The sequence below is a fragment of a genome, unplaced genomic scaffold (assembly GCF_019419815.1).
Source record: "Pyrus x bretschneideri cultivar Hongxiangsu unplaced genomic scaffold, Pyrus_bretschneideri_v1 Contig29, whole genome shotgun sequence".
Taxonomy (NCBI): Eukaryota; Viridiplantae; Streptophyta; class Magnoliopsida; order Rosales; family Rosaceae; genus Pyrus; species Pyrus x bretschneideri.
In genome coordinates this window covers 3872377-3896820 of record NW_025999601.1, presented here as the reverse complement: position 1 = coordinate 3896820, position 24444 = coordinate 3872377, and the positions used below count along the sequence as shown (strand labels likewise).

Genomic DNA, 24444 nt, shown 5'->3' with positions numbered 1-24444 from the left:
TCACAAGGCAGTCAGAATACAAATTATTAAAAGGGAGAGCTTGCCTAGTGCCAGCGGGAAAACCATTAAGAAGAGAGGAGATTTTCCAATGCGATAAATAATTCATATTATTATGTTTTAAAAATATGATTATCTTTTACAGGGAGACGAGTGAGGGATACGCAAGTACTGCATATAAGTTTGGGAAAACCGTTGGGGGTGGGAGAGTGGGTTAAGCCTCACTTTAGGTTAGTAATGTTTAAATTCGTCTTTAGTAATAATCGAACTTAAAACCTCTCACTTACAAGTGAAGAGGAATCTAGACCATAATACTAAATGGCAAATTATTTGCCCATTAAGGATTAAGGTTTGATTTAGTTTTCTCCTGTAAATAAGAGACTTGTTTCCGTTATTCTACAACAAGTCTAGTAAAATGTAGTCTTACGAGTTATATAGCCATCTCGACAAAAAAATATTATTCGTGTTGTAAGCTGATAAGAGCATATTCATGCGACTTAAATGGCTTGTTCTCGTACATTTACGTTATGTTTCTTTAGTTATTTTAGTCCTTTATGCTTCTTTTGTGTGTTTTCAGGATCATAAGACGTGTTTGACGAAAGGATGCATTGTGGAGTGTTTTGGGGCCTTTTGGAGCACTATTGGGCTAAGGATGGATAGCTTATGCTTGGAGCCCAAGTGTTGGATGAAATTGAAGGCCTAGTATGCACTTGAGGACACAAAACAATGGCCCTAACCCAATTATATTCACCTTGCTATGGGCTTAACACAAACACCATTCCTTGCCATGCAAGGGGGAGCAATTTGGGTCCATTTCATGCACTTAAACCCTACCCCAATTACACACCATTGCAGCCAAATCCATTCTTTGCCATGCACATTCACCACCAATTCAACCACATGCACTTATTCCTCCATCATTGCACAACATTGCAGCCACATGCACCAAAAACTACACTATGTCGTGCATTCCATTCAATTCCAGCACATCCATTTATTCTTTAATCACTAATCCACATACATTCATCATCATTCACTCTAGTTTTAATTCACATGCAAACACATGCATTTCAAGCACCAAAACACCCTTTGCCATGCATAACCTTTGCCTTTCCAGCTTTCCCCTTTGCATTTCCAGCATCCCACTTCATCATTTCAGCTTTCCAACCTAGCCACATGCACATGCATTCACTCATAATCATTCACCAAACTTGCAGCCACATTTCCACCTATTCCTAGCTGTCATGTTCCCTCTCATTTACCTATAAATAAGCATGCATTGCAGCCACAATTGATTCATTCCATTCACAACACAACACACAACACAAAACTGCCCATTCTATACCGTGCAACCTCTTCCATTTTCTGCAGTTTTTCTCCTCCATTGCTTCCATCTCCAACCACTCCCCACTCCATTCCACATACACCTAAAGCCCTAAACATCTCCTTAGACCTTGTGCTACAACAACGAGGAAGAGAAGAGTGCCTAAACGTTCATACAATTCAAGTTTGAGTTGTTAGAATGTTTAGGTGTTTCTTTGATTTCAAAGTTATAATTTAATTCTCTTTGTTTTGTACGTATGAGGAATGGAAGAGAAGAGTGCCTAAACGTTCATACAATTCAAGTTTGAGTTGTTGGAATGTTTAGGTGTTTCTTTGATTTCAAAGTTATGAGGAACTAAACCCCCTTTAGCTAGGGGGTGATTCGAAATACATGTTTATGCTTGCAATATGAATTGATTATCTTTGGTTGGAATTTCATAAGTTGTTGATTCAATTTGTTTAACCGTTTGATTGATAACTTATTTATGTATGTTTATTAAGAATGCGCGCTTAATTTTCATACATGAATATGACGCTAGAATATAAGTGAGTTTCACCTAATCGTTATGAACTTATATTCACAAGTAGTGGAGGTTGCTTATAAACAATCGCGTTAAATGAATTCTTGGCACGAGTTTCATGCTCATCATAGTAACGAATGCCTCGTCAACACTTATAGTTTTCATAATGCTTAATGATCTTTGATTGTATCTTTATTGTGCTTTTCACGTAAAGGACGTTTGGAGAATGTGGTGAATTGCGTTGCGCTAACCCATCCAATTCATTAACTTAAGGAGAACTTGACGGTTAATTTAAGCGGACTTAATTAACCCGGAGTGTTGAGTTTCATAATTTATCGAAAGACCAACTAAGAATCAATCTTGTATGCAAGTGTAACATGTGTGGAGAAGAACCCCTTGGCTATTCCATCATCCATATTTTCATCACATTCATATTTACGTTTTGCCTTTAATTACAATTTGTGCAATTTAGTTAATTTCGTCAAATCAAACCCCCCCTTTACTTTCTTATTCTTTAGTGCTTAGAATCTGTTTAGTTTATGTTTTAAAGTATTTTTGAATTCTTTGAGTCTAGTATAGTGTTTTATATTGTGTTTTTACGTTTTTTTAGTCAAATCCAAGTGATTAACAATCCCTCTTAATCCCCGGTCCAGAACGATCCCTACTTATACTTATACTACAATTGTCAAAAAGAGGGTTTAATTTGTGTGCGTATAATTCTCGCATCATAAGCCTATTTGATTGAACGATCTAGGGTTTAGAGAGAGAGAGGGGTTTGGCAATATTGAGAGAGAAGAGAGATTGATTTAATTGTGAGGTGTTTTTGATTCACCCCATTGTGCCTTTATTTATAGTAGTAGGATAGGTAAAAACATTTTCCTTTAGGATTACAACATTGAATAGGTAATCTACTCCTAATAGGAATATAAGATATATTCTCGAATTCCCTAGGATTTATACAATCACATTTCTATTCTAAATATGACTGCAACAATTCGTAGTTTTATATTATATGTATGTTTGTCACGTAATATAATTTTCAACTAAATTGACTAATCGTATCAAAGAAAATCCTATATATATGTGTTTGGGCCCGAAATAATATTGTTGGGCCGAGCATAGGGTCGTGCTCGGCCTAAAGCTATGTCAACTACTATGGGCTGCTTGATAGATTCCGGGCCAGTTAGCAGGGTCGGTCAAATCCTATCCTAAGAAGGAGTAATCCAAATAAACAAAAAGGGGCGAGGAAGTCCTGGTGCAACTAGGATTCCCGGCCAGCAAGGAATAAAGCCTCGGAAGAGGGGAAAGTTCAAAGTCCTAATGGGAGTAGGTTTGTTCGAAGTAAAGTTGGAACGGGACAAGGACTCCCAATCCAGATAGGGGCGCGATTCGGTCTCAAGGAATGGGTGCTATAAATACAAGAAATCATGCAACAAAAAAGGACCTTCAATTCAACATACAATTGCCCTGCGCAAAGCCTCTCAAATACTTTGAGATTTTTTCCTTTTCTTTTTCAGCCGACACACCTTCAGTTTGGATAAACAGCACTGTGGAGGCACCCGGCGAACACCTTCAGTTTGGATAAACAGCACTGTTGCCACAGAATCAGCCGACCGAGAAGCACCTTCAGTTTGGATAAACAGCACTGCGTCGAGGCCGACTGGTTACCTATCCAAGTCTCGGCCGAGAAGGGTTTTCGAATCCTTGTTGGCAGAGGTCACCTTGTTAGCCCTCTCAGCGTAGTAAGGTGTTACGAATTACGTTATTTGGTGTACTGGACGCCGAGTGATTCTATGATTGGATACTCACAAGTGAGTTTCAGAGTTCGGCATTCTAACGGCCGAACTACATTCACCATCAAGACATACATCACATTTGAGTACTTGTGTCCATATAGTTTGGTGTCGATTCGACGTGCCTATACTCTTACGAATATAATCACAGTGATCGAATCAGGCGCCGACGATTTGTGAACTTCGCAGAACTAGCAGCCTCGTCTTCAGGCTCTAGAACCCAAAGACCGAGAGTGTTCCTTCGTCGGTCGCAGTCGCAAGATAAAGAAGTCAGCAACGCGCTCAACACAACATCAATAAATTTTACTCCTCGGCCGAGCTCGGCCGACGAGTTGGCACGCCCCGCATTCAACCGAATGATGTAGTTAGCTTATTAGTTACTCGGCCTGCACGCCACGTAGGCTTTGTAATTCTTAGGGTCAACAATATGGCAACTTAAAAAAAAAAAAAAAAAAAAAGTTAAATTCAAACATGGTTAACTTTTACAATCTTTATTCATTAATGAAATCATATACATGAATAGGATTCATGTGTAGACTACAAACAGATAGATTTATACAATAACAACAGCTCATAGCTAAAACCAAATTCAGTTTGCAATATCATTACATATTATCATACGATCGTTGATCATCCACTATTTATTTTTAAGGGCTTACGACGTTGTCATTTGGATTTGTTGTGAGGGAAAAGCTTTATTGGAAGTCCTTTCGTAGGAAGATGCACAGGAGTCCATATGAATTTCTCATCAGGAAAAACCTTGTCCAACTTGTATTTGGTGACCACGTTGTGCATGAACACCAGTATTTTGAGTCGAGCGTATTCTTTGCCGGGACACATTCGAGGTCCTCCTCCGAAAGGAACAAATGCGAAAGGAGGTGGTCCTTGTCCCTCAAACCTCGACGGATCAAACTTTTCTGGATTTGGGAAGCATTCTGGGTTTTTGTGTGTCGAATGCGGATGCCAATACAACTGCATATCCATCCATGCATACATATACATATGTAATCAAGTTTAAATTAAGTTCAGTTATATATATTGTATTAAAAGATTCATTTATATCATGTCCAGTGCGCTCATATATATTCCCCATAACTTAAGACGTTCCCCTTTTTAATATTTACCCGAAAGGAATCAAAAGTAGATCCACGAAACAATTATGTTGACTTTCATGGATCAACCTTACCAAGGAAATCAATGAAATAGGAACCCATAGTCCTCTAACTATATAATAATGTTGTCGAGAAAAACGGAATGTTCATGGTGATGGTCATTTAGTCAAACAATTTCCAATTTTAGTATTTTCATACACAAATAATTCTCAAATGTTCACGATGAACCACATTGTAGAGTGACTCTAACAATGACCCCTATTCATTAAAAGTCCCTCTTAATTAAGTGTAGGAGACTAGTGCACGTCTCGGATTTGCTTTCGTCCCTTGATTAGTCACTTAATGTAATGATATTTCTCTTCAATTGTAAACAAAAGGTCTTAGATTTTAATGCTGTAAATAGCAAGTTCGATGTCAACTTATTATAATAAGCATGTGTGGCTTAACCCAAATTATTATAATAGAGTTTTGCTCTCCTATGGTTCTCATTTTGAGGACCTATGAGGAGCAAATGCATATTAGCAACAAGATTATATTAGTTTAGATCTAAAAGGTCTATTGAGTTGTCAAATATCTTAAGCATTTGAATTTAAACTAATATAATCTTGCGGCTAATATGTATTTGGTTCTTACATATCCTCAAAATGAGGACCTTATGAGAGCAAGGCTGATTATAACAATCTATAAATGTTTTTTTTTAATACTTTTAATTTATTAATAATTAGTGAAGTAAGATTTATTTAATTTATAATTATCTCCATCCCAATAATAATAGGGGTGTGCTATCCACACACTCCTTTTTACTTCTCACACACCCCTTGTTAATTTATGTCCGTTAATTTTTCTCAATTCATCCGATCCGACGGCCGAAAACTAAAAAGGTGTGGAAGAAGTAAAAAGGGGTGTGTGAATATCACATCTCTAATAATACTAATAATAATTATTATAATTATAATTTACCTTCATTCCTTTTGGTATTAGATGTCCTTCATAAACGAAGTCGGTCGTGGCCTCTCTAAAAGTCCCAAGACTTGGTGGCAACAATCTCATTGCTTCACATGCCACGCTCCATGAATATTTCATCTTTTGTACGTCTCCCCAGTTCAGCAGCTCTTCTGCTGCTTTTGAGTTTGCAATCTCCATTTGTTCTGTTCAAGTTTAATTTTGGCCACCGTATTAATTAGTTAGGGTTTAATTAATACTCTTAATTTTGTTCAAAAGAAAAAAAAAATTAAACACTCTTAATAGAAACAAGCTTTGATGACATGTGGGTGAGTAAAGGAAAAAAAAAATGTGTGAAATTATTTTAGTACCTATATTTTTTTCCTGATATTTTCTTTTAATTATGCATAAAAAATAATATTTTTCTTTGTTTTTGGTTAACAAAGAGTCTTTTATTAATAGGTAGTACAGTGTCAGTAAGTGTCAGTAAGTAAGCAACCTATTCTTAATTAGTTGAATAAAGTGAAATTATGTACATGCATATTATTAACTGGTTAGCAAGTTAATGTGGCACTAAGTCATTTTTGTCCACTCCCCAACGTCATTTCATGATATTGACCATTTATTTTCTAAATCCTTAGTTAAAGATAATTATTTTTACCCAAAAAAAAATCTGAAGATACATCCTTGTAAAAATAAACTGTAAAACCTAATTAATACATGCGTACAAAATTCACATAATTGACCTCGATCACTACTTCTCTTAATTAACATGGCCACTTGACAAGCAGGTTCTTAAAAGACTAATTTATTGAGGTGCCATATTAATCCCTCAATTTCCTGAATCACGTTGGATGAGAAGATTATGATGGTTGATTTCCTAAATTTTAAATAGAGAATTTTGTTTCTACTTGGCTAGAGCTAGAGCCTAGAGAATTACAAATTAGTTAGGATAATTCTTGTATTTCTTTCTTGGAGAAAATGTGCGCATTCCTCCTTACAAATAAGGTGTCTTGATCATAAGATTTCATAATCGGAACCGCGCAATCTCTTAATCTTTATTTGAAGATCCTTACAAAAAATCATTCGAATCGGTGCCTGTTTAGTCATCTAAATTTATCATAATAAATTAACGGTATATGTACCAAATAGCATATTCATTATAAACCATTGATTTGTTTGATACATTTAAATGACTAAACGATATCAAATTTGAATAATTTTTTTTTTATAGATGATCTTCAAATGAATATTAAGAATTTATTTCGATTATAAAGTTTTATTTATGAAGATACATTATTTATAAGTGGGGAATAACCGATCATTCCCCAACACGCAAGCATTATCCAATTCGTTATTGCAACTTGAGTAGAGACCAAGTCTAGGGTTGTGATAATTTATATAATATTTCAATTTGACTACGACGAGAAATGATTCTAATTGAGGATATTCATGATAAATCCATGAAAATGTAGCTTAATTACCTTTAAACACGGCATCATAGACTTGAGGAAGCTCCGCCAGATACATCATAATGGTAGTCAACGCACTGCTTAGACCGTCGTGGCCAGCAACTATAACACCGTACAACTTGTCGGCAATCTCCGATTCGGTTATCTGTTTCCCGTCACTATATGTCTCCATCAATAAGCTCGACAACATATCTCCGTGATCACCATCTTCGTCGACCATACTATTGGCACTAGCAGTGGAAAGCTGTATCCTCCTCTCAACCACAATCTTCTCAATTTCTTCCCTGAGTTGCCTCGATGCTCGAATGGCTCGGTTAAATGTTGTGCCCGGAAGATCGATTGGCAATGCCGTGAACCCAGAAGACAAATCCTTCAATAGCCTTTGTAGTATGCCCAATAGTTGTGGATCCTCCGTATCTAACATGAGTTTACATGCCAACGTAAACGCATATTTCTTTGCATGTTGATGAACCTTCACTTGATCTTTATGGTCCCAATAGGTAACCAAATATTTTTTGGTGACCGAATCCATGGTTCCTATATACTTTTGGAGGCCGGCAGGCTTCAGATACGGAGCGAGAATCATGCGAAATCGATTGGACTCCTCAGTAATATTGAGTGTTTTTTCTGAGTTACCAACGATAAGCTTATCCAAGTAAGCCGGCCACCACGACTTGACCAGTTTTTCCTCGTTCGAAAAGAGGAACTTGTTTCCTCCCGCAGTGCACAGCACTGCCATGTCTTGAAGCAACAGCGATGTCTTGAAAACCTTGCAAGAATTGCCGGCGGATGACAAGTACTTGTTTATCCTGTCTAACACGAAATTTTCCGGGACACCCTTTTTAGCCGTGCTTAGGTACTCCAGGGTTTCACCGATGATTGGCCATCCTGTGCTTCCAGGTGGGAGCGGATGACGATCAAGTTTTACATTTTTCATGCCGCCGGCGACATGGATATTGTTAAAAACATAGTAGAGAGAAACACAGGTAAGCACAGAACTAATTAAGATCATGTACAAAAGCTCCATTACGCTCGATCTACTTATAATTCAAGTATTGAACCCAAGCAAGCCATAAATCGATCCTATATATATATATATTAAGAATGGAAGGATCAATGAATTAAAAGAAAATAGCTGAGTTAGCTCGAAGCAACAAAGCAAGCCTTCTCGCGAATCATATAATTTTGTACACCAAATTCTAGTCTCCACAAAATTTTTGACTTTAGATTAATTTTTGTATGCCCAGCCGTCTTTGTTTACTGCCTCCTTCTTCCAGATGAGGTAAAAAATACATAAGTCATTATCTAAGTGTTTGGACCTGATTTTACGTATTGATCTGAGCAAACGAGGTCAATGAATGAGCATATTTTTAGACAAATGGATGACATAATTGTTAAAATAATTTTTATCATTTAAGAATAATATTATGATTTTAGTTATAATAATTATTTCTTAATAATTTATTCAGTTATTTTGACTTAATATTATCTAGATCCTAGCTAGTTGGAATGGTGGTGGAATAATGTGGATGTACATCCAAGCACGGTTGTGTTTATTATAGATATGATTTTCAAAGCAAGAAAGATGGGATGATTATCACATGAAGACAAATGGTATATCTTTTTATTATTCATTTGTGATGTTGCTTTGGCCACCTTGGAGATTTTGACTCCTGATGCAATGGTCTGGTGATGAGAACTGATTAGACTGAATGGAGATAAAGTCAGACATTTGGTATTTTAAAAGGGGAGATGGTATTTGAAAGGAGATGGCATTTCACAGCTGCATGTGGTCTTCTATTTGGATAAATATCAGAAGGATTATTGTCACGCAAAAATGGGTGGAAGGGATTGTCATGATATATATATCCTAGAGTTCCATTGGATGAAAGATCAAAGATGCATGTGCACGTGGTCTTCATTAGCAAATAGTGGCTGATTGAGTTAGAGTGTGGTAGTGTCGCTGCACTTAATGCACGTGGTGGTTAGTTTATTATTATTATTATTATTATTTTATCCGTAGATCTTCAACTCAACATACAGACGTTATGCGCAAACTCTCGCTTGGATAAACAATATTGTGAAAGCAATCTACGATAGAGTCAGGCAATTAAGGCTTGAGTTGGAATAAATAGCACTACTTCGGGTTTGGTTGGCTACCTATCCAAGTCTCTATTAATCAGGAATTTATGAGTCATTGTTGGAATAGGTCATCCCATTAGTCTATTGGCGAGTGAGATGTTATCAAGGTACATTGTTCAACACATTGAAAGCTGAACCCATTTTATGATTAGATATTTACAAGTACATTTTAGAGTTTGTCATTCCAACGGCCGAACCACATTTCCAATCAATGCACTTATTTCTTTTGAGTATTTGTGTCCATACAACCGATACTAATTCGGCAAACCTTGATTTTCACGAATATAATTTAAGCAACCGATAAGATTTAACATAGGTTTAAATATTTTGTTTCTTAATTTTATGTCTATTTTACCCCTAGGCTAATAAGAACAAAATAAGCTCTTTAATTTCATGCATCCTTTTATTCTTAAATTTGAATTTTTGAATTTTATATATTTGATTGTACACATTAAATTAAAGAACTGAAAGCTTAGTGCACTCACCAAGGTCCAGGCAATCAATTTAATTGTGCTTTATGATAGCTTTGCGAGACTGTTTTAGAGTGAACATAGGGAATTCGATGTTCGATTTCAAACCCAAAAGACATGCTATACTTGTAGAAAAAATCTTCGATATAAACTCTCCGACATTATCCAATCTTTTAGACTTTATGGGATAATCCAGATGGTGTGCCCTCAAAGAAAAATTGACCCAGAGGTTAGTAGCAATGTGTGTGGACCTATATATGACTAGTGTGCCGATACATCAACCAAAACCATAACTATTTACATGGTCCACATTTTGATTAAATTAGTCCACAATTATTCCCTTGAATCCATTGTGAAAAGAGGATCATGTAGTATCCTTGATAGGGATGATATAGAAATCCAATTTCCTTAACAAGCAGACTTGGCAAAGTGTGCTTGTTAGGTGCTTATTAAACCCAAGTGCAGGTGTCGCGTAGCAATCTAAACTCGAAGTCCGAGTGTCGTATGCCTTAGAGAGTGTTGAAAAAGAACGCATAATTATCAAGATTGGAACAAAGAACAATATCGAATGAGATGTAACTTATAGAAGAAAAGTTCAACAATTAAAAACACTAAAGCATTAGGGTTTCACCCGCAACAACTATGCAACTTCACTATTTCGAATCCTTTTTATAACTCAACTGAGATACCAACAACAAGTACTCTCAACCGGAAAATATAGCAATTAAATTTTCCTCAACAAAACTACTTGAAAAGTGATTTTCATTGTAGATATTCAAAACAAAATGCCCATTCAATTTCGTATAGAAATAATCCCAAATATAATTTGTACCTACGACACAAAATATTAAGAAATTACTCTGTCAAAATCATAGCAATCTACTAATTTATTAATCCACTAAAAGCATGAATGTGAAACAAAACTATAGGAAAAACATGATTAAACCTATGAATTATAACCAACATTCATCAATCTGAAAATAGAATAAATTAGAAATTCCATTGAACATCCACAATATAAAATTGACATTGAAACTCCGAAATAGAATCGAAATAATAAAACTACATAATCATAACATAGGTTCCCCCCCAGCCTTAGCTAGGGAGATTTAAACTGAAATAAAATCAGAAAAAGTCTAAAATTATGAAGGGGCAAGCTGATCCAAAAACATAAAAATGGGAATGGTTATATTGAGCTGCTGCGAAGACAACCTCCATATCGCTCTTGAATAATGGTCATTTATCAACCCATTATTAAGTCAATTATAACTCAACCGTTCCTTGTTCTTTGCCTTCCCATGTCTGTTTCATTCTCTTTCCATAACTGACAAGCTTAATCACCAATTTATTATCCTTTCCTCTTGGATTAACTCGTTGCAAACAGCCCCATCTTCTATTCTTCATCTCATCGTTTAACTTCTAAGAAATTCCAATAAATGACCTGACAAAAAGATCAAGACAAAATGAATATCAATCCACATCTATATTGAAAGCCCCAAAATGTGAGCTATACTTAAACCAATGTCATAAGGCACTCAAATTAATTAAATTAAGGGAATTGTTATTGGCACTTTTGTTGCAGAGTTTTGTAGAAGGATAAAAAGGTGAATGAAAAATGAAATTGTAGGTTTTTAGTAAAGGTGTATATCGGGTTCGGGTTATGTGTTGACATCTGCAATTTAGGAGATGTTAGAATCATCCAATAAGCTTGAATTTGTTGGTCTTCTCTGATGAATATTTTGATATGAGTTTTATGGTAAGCATCTTACAATCCTTTTGGTAATTGCAGCGTTTTTGTTCATTTCTAGTGTAGCAGAAGGTTTAGCTGTTTGATTGTTCTGTGATTGCTGGTACGCAAAAGGTTTAGATTAATAGGATATGTATTGGTTGTTAGATGTTACAACTTATCTCATTGTGTCGATTAGTCCATGGTGCCTGATTGTCTTGGTCATCTTACCTTACCCTTTTGGCTCTTGGATTTTCACTAGACAGTATACTTCGTTGTGGGTATTCATTAATTCTTCCATTCACATCTTGTTATGTGTTTGCGTGACTTAGGAACATATATCTTCCTTCCTTAAAATATTGGTTTGTTGTGGTAGTATGTTATTGCTTAGTCTAGTTGAGTTACTCTTAGGTCACACTACTCTCATTATGTTTGAAATTCTCGCATGCATAAAATGCCTTTTTATTTATCGTCTAGTTCTATATCCTGTATGGAATAGGAATGCCCTCTACTAATTAGTATTTTGGGTCTTTCTTCGTGCTTCCATGTATAACATAAGTATGATCATATATGTTGCAAAATCCTGAGTCTTATACTTTTATTCATTTTATTTTAATAAAATGAGAATTAGTTTGCCTACTATACTTGTATCTTTTCATCTGACTTACCATTTGTTCTATTTTCAGACAATGTTGAGCTTGGTACAACATGTGGAAAGTACTTCCGGGTGTTTTGCCTTAGCATCATTGATGTAGGTACTCCATAGTTTTCGTATCATTCTAAGCAATTTGTTTGCCGACCTGTGAAAAACTGATTTGGCTAACTTTGTCATTTGGTATTGTCTTTAGGTGATTCGGATATTATCAAGACGCTGCCTAGTGGTCAGTGAAAGAGAGTAGGATGATACCTCTATGTTGAGTGTAGTGTTTTGTTTTGAGACTTGCCATTTCTTTTGTCTGAATGAAATTCTCAATTTTCTTTGACAATGTTGTGTTGCTAAGTTTCCAAATGCTTAGATTCTACTATACGTGTAAGGTGATCTTTGTTGTGATTTGATGCATGGTATCTTGAGATTCATTAAAGTTAATTTTGTTACATTAAATATCCCATTCGGGGTTTTTTCTTCGAACCTTGAACTGAAATGCTTCTGTTAAGTAGTTAAGCAAAAAATAACATAATATGAAATGTTGGATAACAAGATAGGTTTCAGTTTTGTGTGGGATTTTGCTTCTTTAGAAATCATTTTTGTTCATAACTACTATTAAAAAGCTGGTTTGGTATTGCTATGCTTTGAAAAAAATAAAGTATATTTAGTAATTCATCTTTATTTGTTAAGAAAATTAAATTAATGGCACATCTAGTATTATATCTTTTTTGGTCATTTCACACAGTCATAGTTGTTTTAAATAAAAGTTTACCAAAAACTATAATACTGCTTTTTTTTCTTTCCAAAAGCAGTTTTACAAAAAAGTTTACCAAACACTCTGCTGCTTTATTTCACAACTATTTATTCTCACGGCACAGTAGGAGCAGTTTTTTTTCAAAGCACAACAATACCAAACCAGACCGGTCACTTATACAAATTATTGTTGATTATGAGGTTAAGTTTACATTTTTCTTCTTAGTGTAGATAATATCGTTTGTTAAAAAAACTATACAAATTATAGGAAAAACCCACTTATCCACATCGGCAACTTGATGGCACTTAATATAGGTTTAAATATAGGAAAACTAATGAAAATAGTTTGAAAACTTTGAGTTTTAACGATAAGGACAAAATAAAGGGTAAAATGAATAGTACCGAGATTGACTTTTTAGTGTAAAAATGTGATTTTTCGTTAAAGTGAACAGTACCATGAGTTTTTCGTTAAAGTTTCTTTTAAATATTTTAATTCTTATTTTTATGTCTATTTTGTCCCTTAAAGGCTAATAAGAAGAACAAAATAAATTCCCTAATTTTATGCATCCTTTTTTTAAGTAGTACGATATTCATTAGTAATGAGGGAATAAGTACAATGCTAAGACTAGGGTGCATATTAAGGGTCTTGATAAAAAATTTGTAGGGAATTTAACACTGTCTAAGAAAAAAGAGCGTTCCACACCATATTACAAAATGAAATTATTATCCTTAAATAGAGAATATTAAATCAAATCTGGTAGTTCTTCAAACCACATCAAATAATTGGTTTTTTTTTTTTTTATGCATCCTTTACTCTTAAACTTTGAATTTTGAATCCTATATATTTGATTGTACACTTATTAAAATCCAAAACTAATTTAATGCATCCTTTTATTCTTAAATTTGAATCTTGAATCTTATATACTTATTAAAATGAAAACTAAAAAAAATGGAATTTACCAAATTTTTTTTTTTTTGAATTTACCAAATTAAGAGGTGAATAAAAAAGGGATAAAAAATCCATACAAGAGGTAGAGATTACTAAAGAATTGTGTATCTATACAAGAGGTACAAATTGATATAACGAAGTACTGGTTTGGTACTGAAGTTTTTTTATAAAAAGTGGGTATAAAAAAAAGCTGAACTCAAAAATGTGTTTAGTAAACACTTAAAAACAACTTATTTTAACAGTTTTAGGTGAAAAATGCTGAAAACGTGAAGCAACAAAAATGAGCTTATTCTCACAGCACAATAGAAACATTTTTTTTTTAAAGCACACCAATATCATACCAACCCGAAAACTAGGGCTGGTATCAGTTCAATAACCGAAATGAAAACCACAAACTGAGCCGAACCGAACCGAACTATTTTGGTTTGGTACCTGACGTTTTTTTAGGCTGAGGAATGCGAATTGGATTTTATTGTCTTCGCAGCCAAACTCGAGAACCACGAACCCAATCCTGGTTCGTCCTATTCGGCGAGTTCCCGTTGCACGAGATGTCGCGGCTTAGTTAGGGAACCTAGGGTTAGGGTTGTGTGCAGTCAACGTCGGTGAGAGTTGGGACAGGGATAGGGGGAGATTAATTGGAAGTGGAGGATCGTACGCTGAAGAATTTTGTGAGAAAGAGTGTGGGGTGGTTGTTGGGGCTGTTCCTGGTGGCAGGGGTGGTGGATCGAGGTAAAGGTAAGAGAAAGAAACGTGGCTGATATGACGATTCATGGTGGTTTGTATGTTGGGGTGTGGTACTTTGCAGGGACGAAGCTAGAGATTTTTTTAAATGGGGGCATCCTAACACAACCAAGTAAAATAATGGGTTTTAGGTTGTTGAGAACAAGGTACAATAAAAAAATCTCTAAATTAGAAAACTAAATTCTAAATTGTAATGCCCTTAACCAATGGATACAGTAAATTCATATAAATACATTGCGGAGTAAAATTGTTGTGTCATTGTGATACTTGATCATTTGAATTCAATGTATGTATGAAACCCCCCATTTCAATTGAGTTTGGTTTAGGTTAGGAAACGTGGAATGTTTGGAACCAAACTCAAACTTTTAATTGTTATATTACATTTTTTCCTCTCACCCAAAAAACTGAGTGGGGGCGGATGCCTCCCCTGGGCCTTATGTAGCTCCGTTTGTGGTGCTTTGGACAGTGGTGGGATTTCATACCTTCTTTTTTCTTTTAAATTCTTCTTTATTTGTTATTTTTTCTTATTATTCTCTAATTAATCCAAAACATTTTTATAAAAAATTTAACAATAATTTGGACGGAAATGACTAAAGTAGGCAATTTTGTACTATGAACGTACAATCACAAAGAGGTGGATTTTCTGCCTTCTCATTTCCATACTCTCCTCATGCCCTCCTGTTTGTGTGGTCACGGTTAAACCACGTCAACATTTTATATTCCTATTACTTTTTATCAAATTAATATAAAATGTTGACGTAGTTTAACCATGACCACACATCATAGGAGAGCATGAAGAGAGTATGGAATGGGAGGGCAGACAATTCACCTCCCAATCACAATGTAGTTTGAAAAAATGTGCAGCAGTGAGGAAACTGACAATTACATCTGCATGGAAAAAGTTTCCTTGTACAGGTAAAAGATTTGGATGTGATTAGCATAACTGAAACGTCCAAGCTACCATTTTGATTAACATGAATGTAAGGTGTTAGTTGTAAACCATCAAGAAGAAGAATTTCTAGCCAAATTTTGACTTTTATCCAAAGTTTTAAAAAACATCAGGCATTAATTAGTTGGCAAACTGAGACCTAATGCTTAAACGGCTACGCTAAAATTAAGCAGGATTTTAGACGGTCTAGACGAATTTACGTAAATTTGTATAAATTAATTAAATTTTTCTACATAAAATATAATAACATCAAATAATATATATATATATATATATATATATTCCTATTAATTAATGAAACCCTTTTTGTCAACCAAAAGAGGGTGAAAAGAATACTTAGTCTTCTATCACACAAAAAAAATGATGGGCAATAATGTAATTTCACACGTCCAAATTTTACTGTTTTTTATTGAAGCCTCACCTACAGATGATGTTAAAATACCTTCAATATTTAAAATAAATAAAAAATAAAAAACCAAAAACAAAAACCTCTCACTCCCCCCCCCCAACGTTTTCCCTCTCTCCCTCTCTCCTTCTCATTTTCTAAAAAAATGTGTTTATATACACAAAGTGTGTAGACAAATGCTAGAGTGTGTATGTGTGTGAATGTGTGTGTATGTGTGTGTGTGTGTGTATAGAATTCTATCCTCATCTTCGACAACAATGCAAACCTTTATTTGATCGTTTTAAAGATAATCCTCCATCATGGTCTCCTACATCATGGTCTCCTATGCATACTTTCATTGTCAAACAGATAAAAAATCATGTCAAGACTTTGCATTGTCTTGGCATTCCAACTCCCAACTCATTCAAAATAGTTGAAACCGATGCATCTGACATTGGTTATGGAGGTATCCTCAAACAAGCAGACAATGGTGGTATTTACAGAACCAGATGGGTGAAATGGTGGGTAGTTCAGGAAATTGCTGGTCTTCTAGTAAAGCATATGTTGAAGGTGCAGAGATTGGTGGCGGTAACACCGTCCATAGAATTAAGATTGCGGAAATAAAAGACGTACAAAGAACCTTCAAATGGGGAGGAACCAACAGATATCAACAGTAAATAAAATATCAGAGATAGATTAGGCGGTAAAACCATCCATAGAATTCAGATTGCGGAAATAAAAGATGTGGTATGGTAGTGGGGAATTCCTTATTCTTGTTCAGAAAGAAATTTTCCGATGTGGAGGGAATGGTATAATATTTTATTTTCATGGGTAGTGCTAAAAATAGGTTTGATAGCAATGCTTTCTGTCTCAGAGAGAATGGCTTGGTAATATTTGAGGCTTTTGAAAGATTCAGTCGGAAGATAATGATAATTTGGGGGAAGGAGAATTTTGGTAATGCGTTATGGTGATTGATTTTTATCAATATGATGTGGGATGCTAAAAAGCCTTTCTGAATTTGGATTTTTGAGATATGGTGATGTTTTAGCAAAGCTAGCTGTTTTTGGTCTCGAATGAGATGGGGTTTGAAGAGGAGAGTAAGGATCGTATTGGGTAGTTAATGCTGTTTGATAATTTGGTCGGATATTTCCTATGGTTGATCCTAGGGTAGTGAATCTGTTTGTGATGGCTAAGGCTGATGAGGAATCGGGAATAGATTCCTGTTTTACTGGTGCTGGGGTTAGAGTGGTTAGGAGCCTTCTTTGGTTAGTACCCCTTCTTCCCCTGCAAAAATTCTCTGGTCAGAAAATCGGGGATGCAATTCTAGCTGCCTTTAATGTATTCAATTTCAAAATCAAAAATACTTAATACGGCTTGCCAGCGTGCAAAAATCTGTTTTGATGCAATATTTTGAACATCTTTTTATAAAACATGTTTTGCAAATTTGCAATCAACATGTACCAAAAATTTTTGATTTAATAAATCATCTTGAAATTTGCTAATGCATAATATAATAGATAATATCTCTTTCTTAATAGTACTATACTTATGTTGAGTAGAATTTCAAACTCCTGAATGAAAACGAACAATTTGTTCAGGAGCTTCGGAAGAAGTTTTCTGTTTGAGGATACCTCCATAACCAATGTCAGATGCATCGGTTTCAACTATTTTGAATGAGTTGGGAGTTAGAATGCCAAGGCAAGGCAAAGTCTTGACATGATTTTTTATCTATTTGACAATAGAAGTATGCATAAGAGACCATGATAGAGGATTATCTTTAAGACGATCAAATAAAGGTTTGCATTGTTGTCGAAAATGAGGATAGAATTTAGAAACATAATTGAGTGATCCAAGAAAACGCTGAAGTTGAGTTTTGTCAGTATTCTGATCTGGAAATTTTTCAGCAAACTGGATGACTCGATCTATTGGGTGGATGGTAGACCTATGGATATGATATCCTAAAAATCTAACTTTGGTTTGAAATAACTTAATCTTGGTGGCTGAAACAACTAATCCATTAGTTTTGATGATCCTAGCAAACGTATACAGATGTTTCCAATGTTCATTTATTGATTTTGAAAAAATTATAACGTTATCAATATAAAGAATTGAAAAATGATTATATGAATTAAAAATTTCATTCATAATATTTTGGAATTCACTTGGTGCATTTTTTAAACTGAAAGGCATTACATTCCATTCATAATGTCCGAAAGGATTGACAAAAGCAGTTTTATATTTATCAGTTTCATGAATTTGGATTTGCTAAAAACCTGATTTCATATCAAATTTGGAAAAAACAGTTGCTTGAGAAAGTCTCTTTATTAAATTTCTTTTATTGGGAATTGGATATCGAATCCATTCCAAAACATCATTTAAAGGTTTATAGTTAATAACTAATCATGGAGTGCCTCTTTCTAATTCGACATTCTTCTGAACATAAAATGATGGGCATGACCATGGGGATTTGCTTTTTCGAATAATTCTTTTTTCTAGAAGCTGGTTAATTTCTGCTTTACAAAACTCTAAAATTGCTTGATTCATTTGGATGAGTCTCACTTTAGTTGGGATTTTCGATTCATTGAAATCCCTAACACAAGGGAGTTTAACAATATGTTATTTTCTATGCCAAAAGGCGTTGGGGATATCCGAATAGATTTCCTTAACAAGTTTATCAGAAAACTGGTTAATGGATTCTAATAAAGACTTATTTGTTTGCTGTTCTTCAGTTCTTTTGTGTTTATCTCTTATTATAAGAAATTAATTTGTTGAGATTTCATATTGATTTGGTTAATAAATTTGGAGACATTGTCCTTCTGGAGTTGTTTTAACTTTTTGAGATCTGTTTCCATGCATAACTCAAAGGTAATTTTTTGTCTTAATATACTAGTAGTAATTCGATTATGATGAACCTTAAAAGGATAAATTAAAGCTATGAAATGGAGTCCTAATATAACTGGATCAGAAATATTTTTAATTAAAACAAATGGAGTTTTAAAACAAATATTGTTTTGACAAATGTGAGCTTTTGGAATTTCATATTTTAATTTCATAGGGGATTGATTCGCAGCACTAAGTATTTCAGTAGACTTATGATAATACTTAGTAGGAATTAACCCTTCTTGAATGTAATTCAAGTCTGCATTGGAATCAATTAATGCTATGGTTTCTGATTTGTGATTATCATGAGTAGATTGTTTAGATATAATTCAATGGCCAGCATTAGCTCCAGATCCAACTTAGGAACTATACCAGATATCATAAATGAAGAACAAAAACTTGATTTTCAAACTGATGAAAGCATTGATTTTGGTGATTGGAATATTCCAAAAGTTTCAAGCAAAAATATTTACAAGAAAAAATGGTCTTTGACCTCTTTTAAATCTGAACATCATGTTAAAACAGTTGAAAATGCTTATGCTCTTAGTAAAGAACATGAGACTTGTCAATTATTTTCTCCTGAACAAATCAAATCTCATAGGAAAGATGGTCATAACTATATTCATATTGGTTTAGTCCAGATAGCTGTTAAACCATTAACAAGAAAAAGTCTTAATGCCTATATTCTTTTATGTCTCCGAGATGCTAGATTCACTGATTTTAGAGACAGTATACTTGGAATAGATTTACTGTTGATATCTGTTGGTTCCTCCCCATTTGTACATCTTTCAGGTTGTTGGTAATTGATCCTCAAAATCTTCTCAACTCCTTGACTTAGCTCAACAGCTAATGGCCGAAGCAACAATGCTCCATAAAAAAGAAGACTCAAACTCAGATTCAGACTTATCGGACGCCTCATCCCAGCATCCGGCCAAATGGTCGGACTACCCAGATGCCCAAGACTCGTATGAAATTTGAAATTCAAAATTGTAATAATTTCCCATGAGATCGTATCCTGAAAAGCATCATCAGCAGTAGTAGTCATCATTTCAGATTCCTGACAAGATACTATTCATTAATAGTAACACCAAACAAATCACTGTTCATCCAACTTTTCTGAAAAGCAGATGGTGAATCCACAGTGAAACTTCATCATTCGTCAGCCTTTAACAGCTAGCAGCACATGCAAGCGGGATTCCCAGCTTAACTCTCTCAATCTCAATCATTCCTCTTGAAACGGAATATCCATGGATGACAGATAATTAAATATATTTGATATATCCATAAGAATAATGAATTAAAATTAGTGATGTAAGTATTTAATGAAAATAAGTTTTATTAAAACTTACTGTAGTTTACAAACAGTTTTTTGCCTAATGGCAGATGATGAACTTTGATAACATGGAACTCGCAGACATCCTTAATAATACAACTTATTAGTGTTTGAATTTGAGTGATCTCTTCTGTTCTTTTGAATACGCAGAAGATTTGTCTTTGACTAAAGTCCCTTTCTTCTGAGAATAAGTTTTCCTTTTATCCTGCTGAGAGAAATAATTGAGATTGAGAAAGTTGAGTCGGGAATCCCGCTTGCATGTGCTGCTAGCTGTTAAAGGCTGGCAAATGATGAAGTTTCACTGTGGATTCACGTTCTGCTTTTCAGAAAAGTTGGATGAACAGTGATTTGTTTGGTGTTACTGTTAATGAATAGTATCTTGTCAGGAATCTGAAATGATGACTACTACTGCTGATGATGCTTTTCAGGATACGATCTCATGGGAAATTATTACAATTTTGAATTTCAAATTTCCTACGGGTCTTGGGCATCTGGGTAGTCTGACCATGTGGCCGGATGTTGGGACGAGGCGTCCGATGAGTCTGAGTCTGAGTCTGAGTCTTCTTTTTTGTGGAGCATTGCTGCTTCGACTATTAGCTGTTAAGCTAAGTCAATGAGTTGAGAAGATTTTGAGGATCAATTACCAACAACCTGAAAGATGTACAAATGGGGAGGAACCAACAGATATCAACAGTAAAGAAAATATCAGAGATAGATTAGGCGGTAAAACCGTCCATAGAATTAAGATTGCATAAATAAAAGATGTACAAAGAACCTAACACCTCAATATATTGAATGATAAAGAAATGAGGTTGGTTGAAACGGAATATCCATGGATGACAGATAATAACATAGATGCATACAGTTAAATTAAATATATTTGATATATCCATAACAATAATGAATTAAAATTAGTGATGCAAGTATTTAATGAAAATAAATTTTATTAAAACTTATTGCAGTATATATAGTAATTTAAGATAGTTTGACACAAAAGAATAAAAAAATATAGTTTTTATTTTTATTTTAGAAAGAAAAATCTACATAGTTACAACTCCGTCCCACCTTTCCCACACCAATCCCATCAGTGGAGTCCGTTCACTTACCTCTCTCACATTACCCAATGTTCTAATTGCAATATCAGAGATTTGGATGCCATTCAGATCCAAATTGTGGGGATTCTAAAGATCATCACATTGTAGCAATTTGTCGTATATTGTCCGGTTAAAAATTATTTTAAATTTTATTATTTAAAATTAAACATAAATAGTACATAACCAAAACTGATCACACGATATACCATAAATGATCATGATGTGATGTGAGGATTCCTAGAATCCTCACAAAGAGAATCCAGAGAAGATTCTTATCCCAATATCAAAGATAAAATAGTGCAAAAAATATTAAAGAAATCAATTCTTGCTTTTTATGATAACAAGGAAGATCCTCGCTGGATTCTCTTTGTAAGGATCTTGGGGATCCTCCAATCATATTTGTTCATCATATATCATGCAGTTAAAAATTATTGTAAATTTTTTTTATTTACAATTGAATATAAACAGTACCTGACAAAACCTAACCGCACGTTATACGATGAACGAATGTGATTGGAGGATCTCCGGGATCCTCTCTTATGATAAGGTCTAGTGGTAGACATGACTGTAAAAAGTGTGATGGGTACACGCAAGACCTTTTGACGTCTTGAAAATCGAAAACCCCTTATTTTGTATTATTTTTCTGTTTCCTCTTTCTCCTCTCTTTCACATCGTCTTTTTTAGTTTCCTCTGTAACCTCTCTTGTTCTTCGAGTCTAGTGTTGCGAGATTTGTAGATGGGATGGTATTTAGAGCATAATAGAATACGATGACGAGAAAATTATGCACAGAGTAGAAGACAGGAGTTCGAGACGACGAGAGATGCAGAGCCAGCAATATAAGATGACCAGATTTAGTTTGCCTAGACATGCCGCCGAGCGTCTAGGTGGCTGCCTTGCTCTTCACCGATTTTGTAGATGATCTGCCCCAAATCGCCTCAGACAACCATTGCCTAGAACCTAAGCGGCTACCAAGAGCAATTTTTAGAACACTACCTTTACCTAATAAAAGGGAATAATTTCCAGAAGAAGATTCTCTCCTCTCCTAATCTCTCTCCCTTTCTTTCATTTCCTACTTGAACGGTTATGATTAAGTCACGTCAACATCTTATATTGATTCTTTTATAGAGATAATAAGACAAAAGTAAAGTGTGAGAGGAGGGGAGGGAAGAGGATGAGAATAGGAGGGGAGATAATTCTACTCCAGAATTTCCAGCCAAATTCTGACTTTCATCTAAAAAAAGGGACTAGCCATTTGATTGGTAGCACAGACTTACGTGTGTAGCAAGTGGTTTATTTATTTATTTGTGTGGAATTTCTTAGATGCTAATTCGCAATGTTTGACTTTTATTTATTTATTTTAATATAATTAGGAATTGAGTTTTTTTTTTTGGGTTTGGAGTGCTATCAAAGTTTACTGTGTTTGAGTGTGAATGATTTCAAGACTTGATGCGTTTCTTTACTTATTCTCAGGCTTATCTCGCCCTCAAATTCACTAGTATTGTGGCAACTAGTTTGGTCGAATTGATCTTTTATGTTTTGTTTACTTTTATTTGAATTGAAGGCCTATGTTTTCTTGAATGTCCTTTTAATATTTGTATAAGCTGTTTATATTATAATAAAACCGCTATCATTTCATTTCAACAAAAAAAGATTAAGTTGTAAATTACCTTATTTATGTATTGAATTTCCTCTTCAACTCATTACATCTCTGATTATAAGTCTTCATCTTATATTAGTAAGATCACTTAATAAATAAAGAAACGAAGTACACATGTAATAAGAACTAGTGTTACCACATATTTCATACAAAGGTTTTTATCATGAAGGTTCCTAAAATTGACCAAACTCCTCATTTTGGTTCCTAAAATTTGCTGCTGCAAATTAATATGGTTATTTTGTTAGGATTCCGTAAAAACTTTTGTTACGTGCTGTTTTGGCATGTGTAGGCTCATATAACCAATTATACAACACCACATGCATTACACAATTATAATTTTTTAAATCGATGTTAGATAAGGAAGAAGGGTGACCGGCAAGAGTTGGTGCCTAGGATGATGACAAATGACCCAAATGTTAATTTGGCTATCTACGACTTTTAGCAATGTTAGCTATTTTAGCTTAAGTCAAAATATAAATATTACTTTTTCCTAACTTAACAACCCAAACTCTTTTTCTTCTCCTAAAGCCCACAAACAATGCAAATTTATAGTTTTTAAAGTGTAGTAAAAGTTTAACTTTCTCTCTCTTCCGAGCTAAATTTAGTTAGTTACCGTTTACAAAATTAAGATAGTCATTTAGCTAGCATGTTAAAGTTTGATTTTTCTACATTTTTTGTTAAAGTAGCCAAAAACCTTATTTAGCTTGGTTGTTGTAGATGCTCTTATAGCACAATCACTAACTTGTCCAAGAGTCATATTTTAGTCCCTCGACTAGAATAAAATTACAAAATAATTAGATATAAGACTAAGTACGTTAGTCAGTTATTAAATTTAATCTTGAAGTTTCGCTTATCAATTTAGATTTATTGACTTATGATCTACCTACACAATATTCCAAATTTACGATGATGACTTAGCATATTTTTAAGGATGTATTTTTACAATTATTTCGAATATCATTTTGCACCATTATTTGATTGGTGCACCCTTGATTATTTTAGCTTTGTTTCAATTGCCCCATTACATCTTTTGCACCGTTATCTTATTTTATGCATTTTTAATAGGACATCGTTGTTAGTATTCTAAAAATCTCATTTTGCACTTCAAATTTTTTATAATTAGAAAGAAAAATACACTTGTGAGAGAAATGTAGAATGAGATTTTTGAAATGTTAATAACAACTCCCTTTTAATATTGTATTTTATTTTCTTTGTTATACTACTTTGAACATTTGTATCATCGTGTCATTAATCACCGAACAATTTACAATAGCAGTTCAACTACTATCACTGTACTACACCAAGTAGGATGATAACTTGAGATAGCATAAAACCACCCAATAAAGTATCATGTGAAAATGTTCAGTTTATTTGGTCTTCAATTGAGTACCCCAGGCCCAAATTCAAGACATGGGCTAAGATTTAAACCTCAACAAAGAAACTAGGCCACATAATCAATGTTTAAAATTTCTTAGAGATAGTCGATATTTTCATCAAAATATCCAAAAAATTATAGAAAGATATGGAAATTGGAGATGAAGTCTAAACTTCATATCAT

The 24444-nt window shown here is 34.3% G+C and overlaps 1 protein-coding gene across 1 annotated transcript; it reads right to left on the bottom strand.

The window, feature by feature from the left end:
- Positions 1–4124: 4124 nt before the first annotated feature.
- LOC103929876 (beta-amyrin 28-monooxygenase-like) lies at positions 4125–8201 on the bottom strand. The gene is made up of 3 exons (XM_018643159.2): positions 7173–8201; positions 5707–5894; positions 4125–4606 (listed from the first exon to the last, which is right to left on the bottom strand). The coding sequence occupies exons 1-3, from the start codon at positions 8185–8187 to the stop codon at positions 4301–4303; spliced, it is 1509 nt and encodes a 502-aa protein (XP_018498675.2). The 5' UTR covers positions 8188–8201; the 3' UTR covers positions 4125–4300.
- Positions 8202–24444: the final 16243 nt, after the last annotated feature.

Coding starts and splice junctions, on each gene's coding strand:
- LOC103929876 (XM_018643159.2), bottom strand. CDS start 8,187: ATGGAGCTTTTGTACATGATCTTAATTAGTTCTGTGCTTACCTGTGTT. Junction 5,895..7,172: donor CTATGATGCCGTGTTTAAAG/GTAATTAAGCTA, acceptor AAACTTGAACAG/AACAAATGGAGATTGCAAAC. Junction 4,607..5,706: donor TAATACCAAAAGGAATGAAG/GTAAATTATAAT, acceptor ATGGATATGCAG/TTGTATTGGCATCCGCATTC.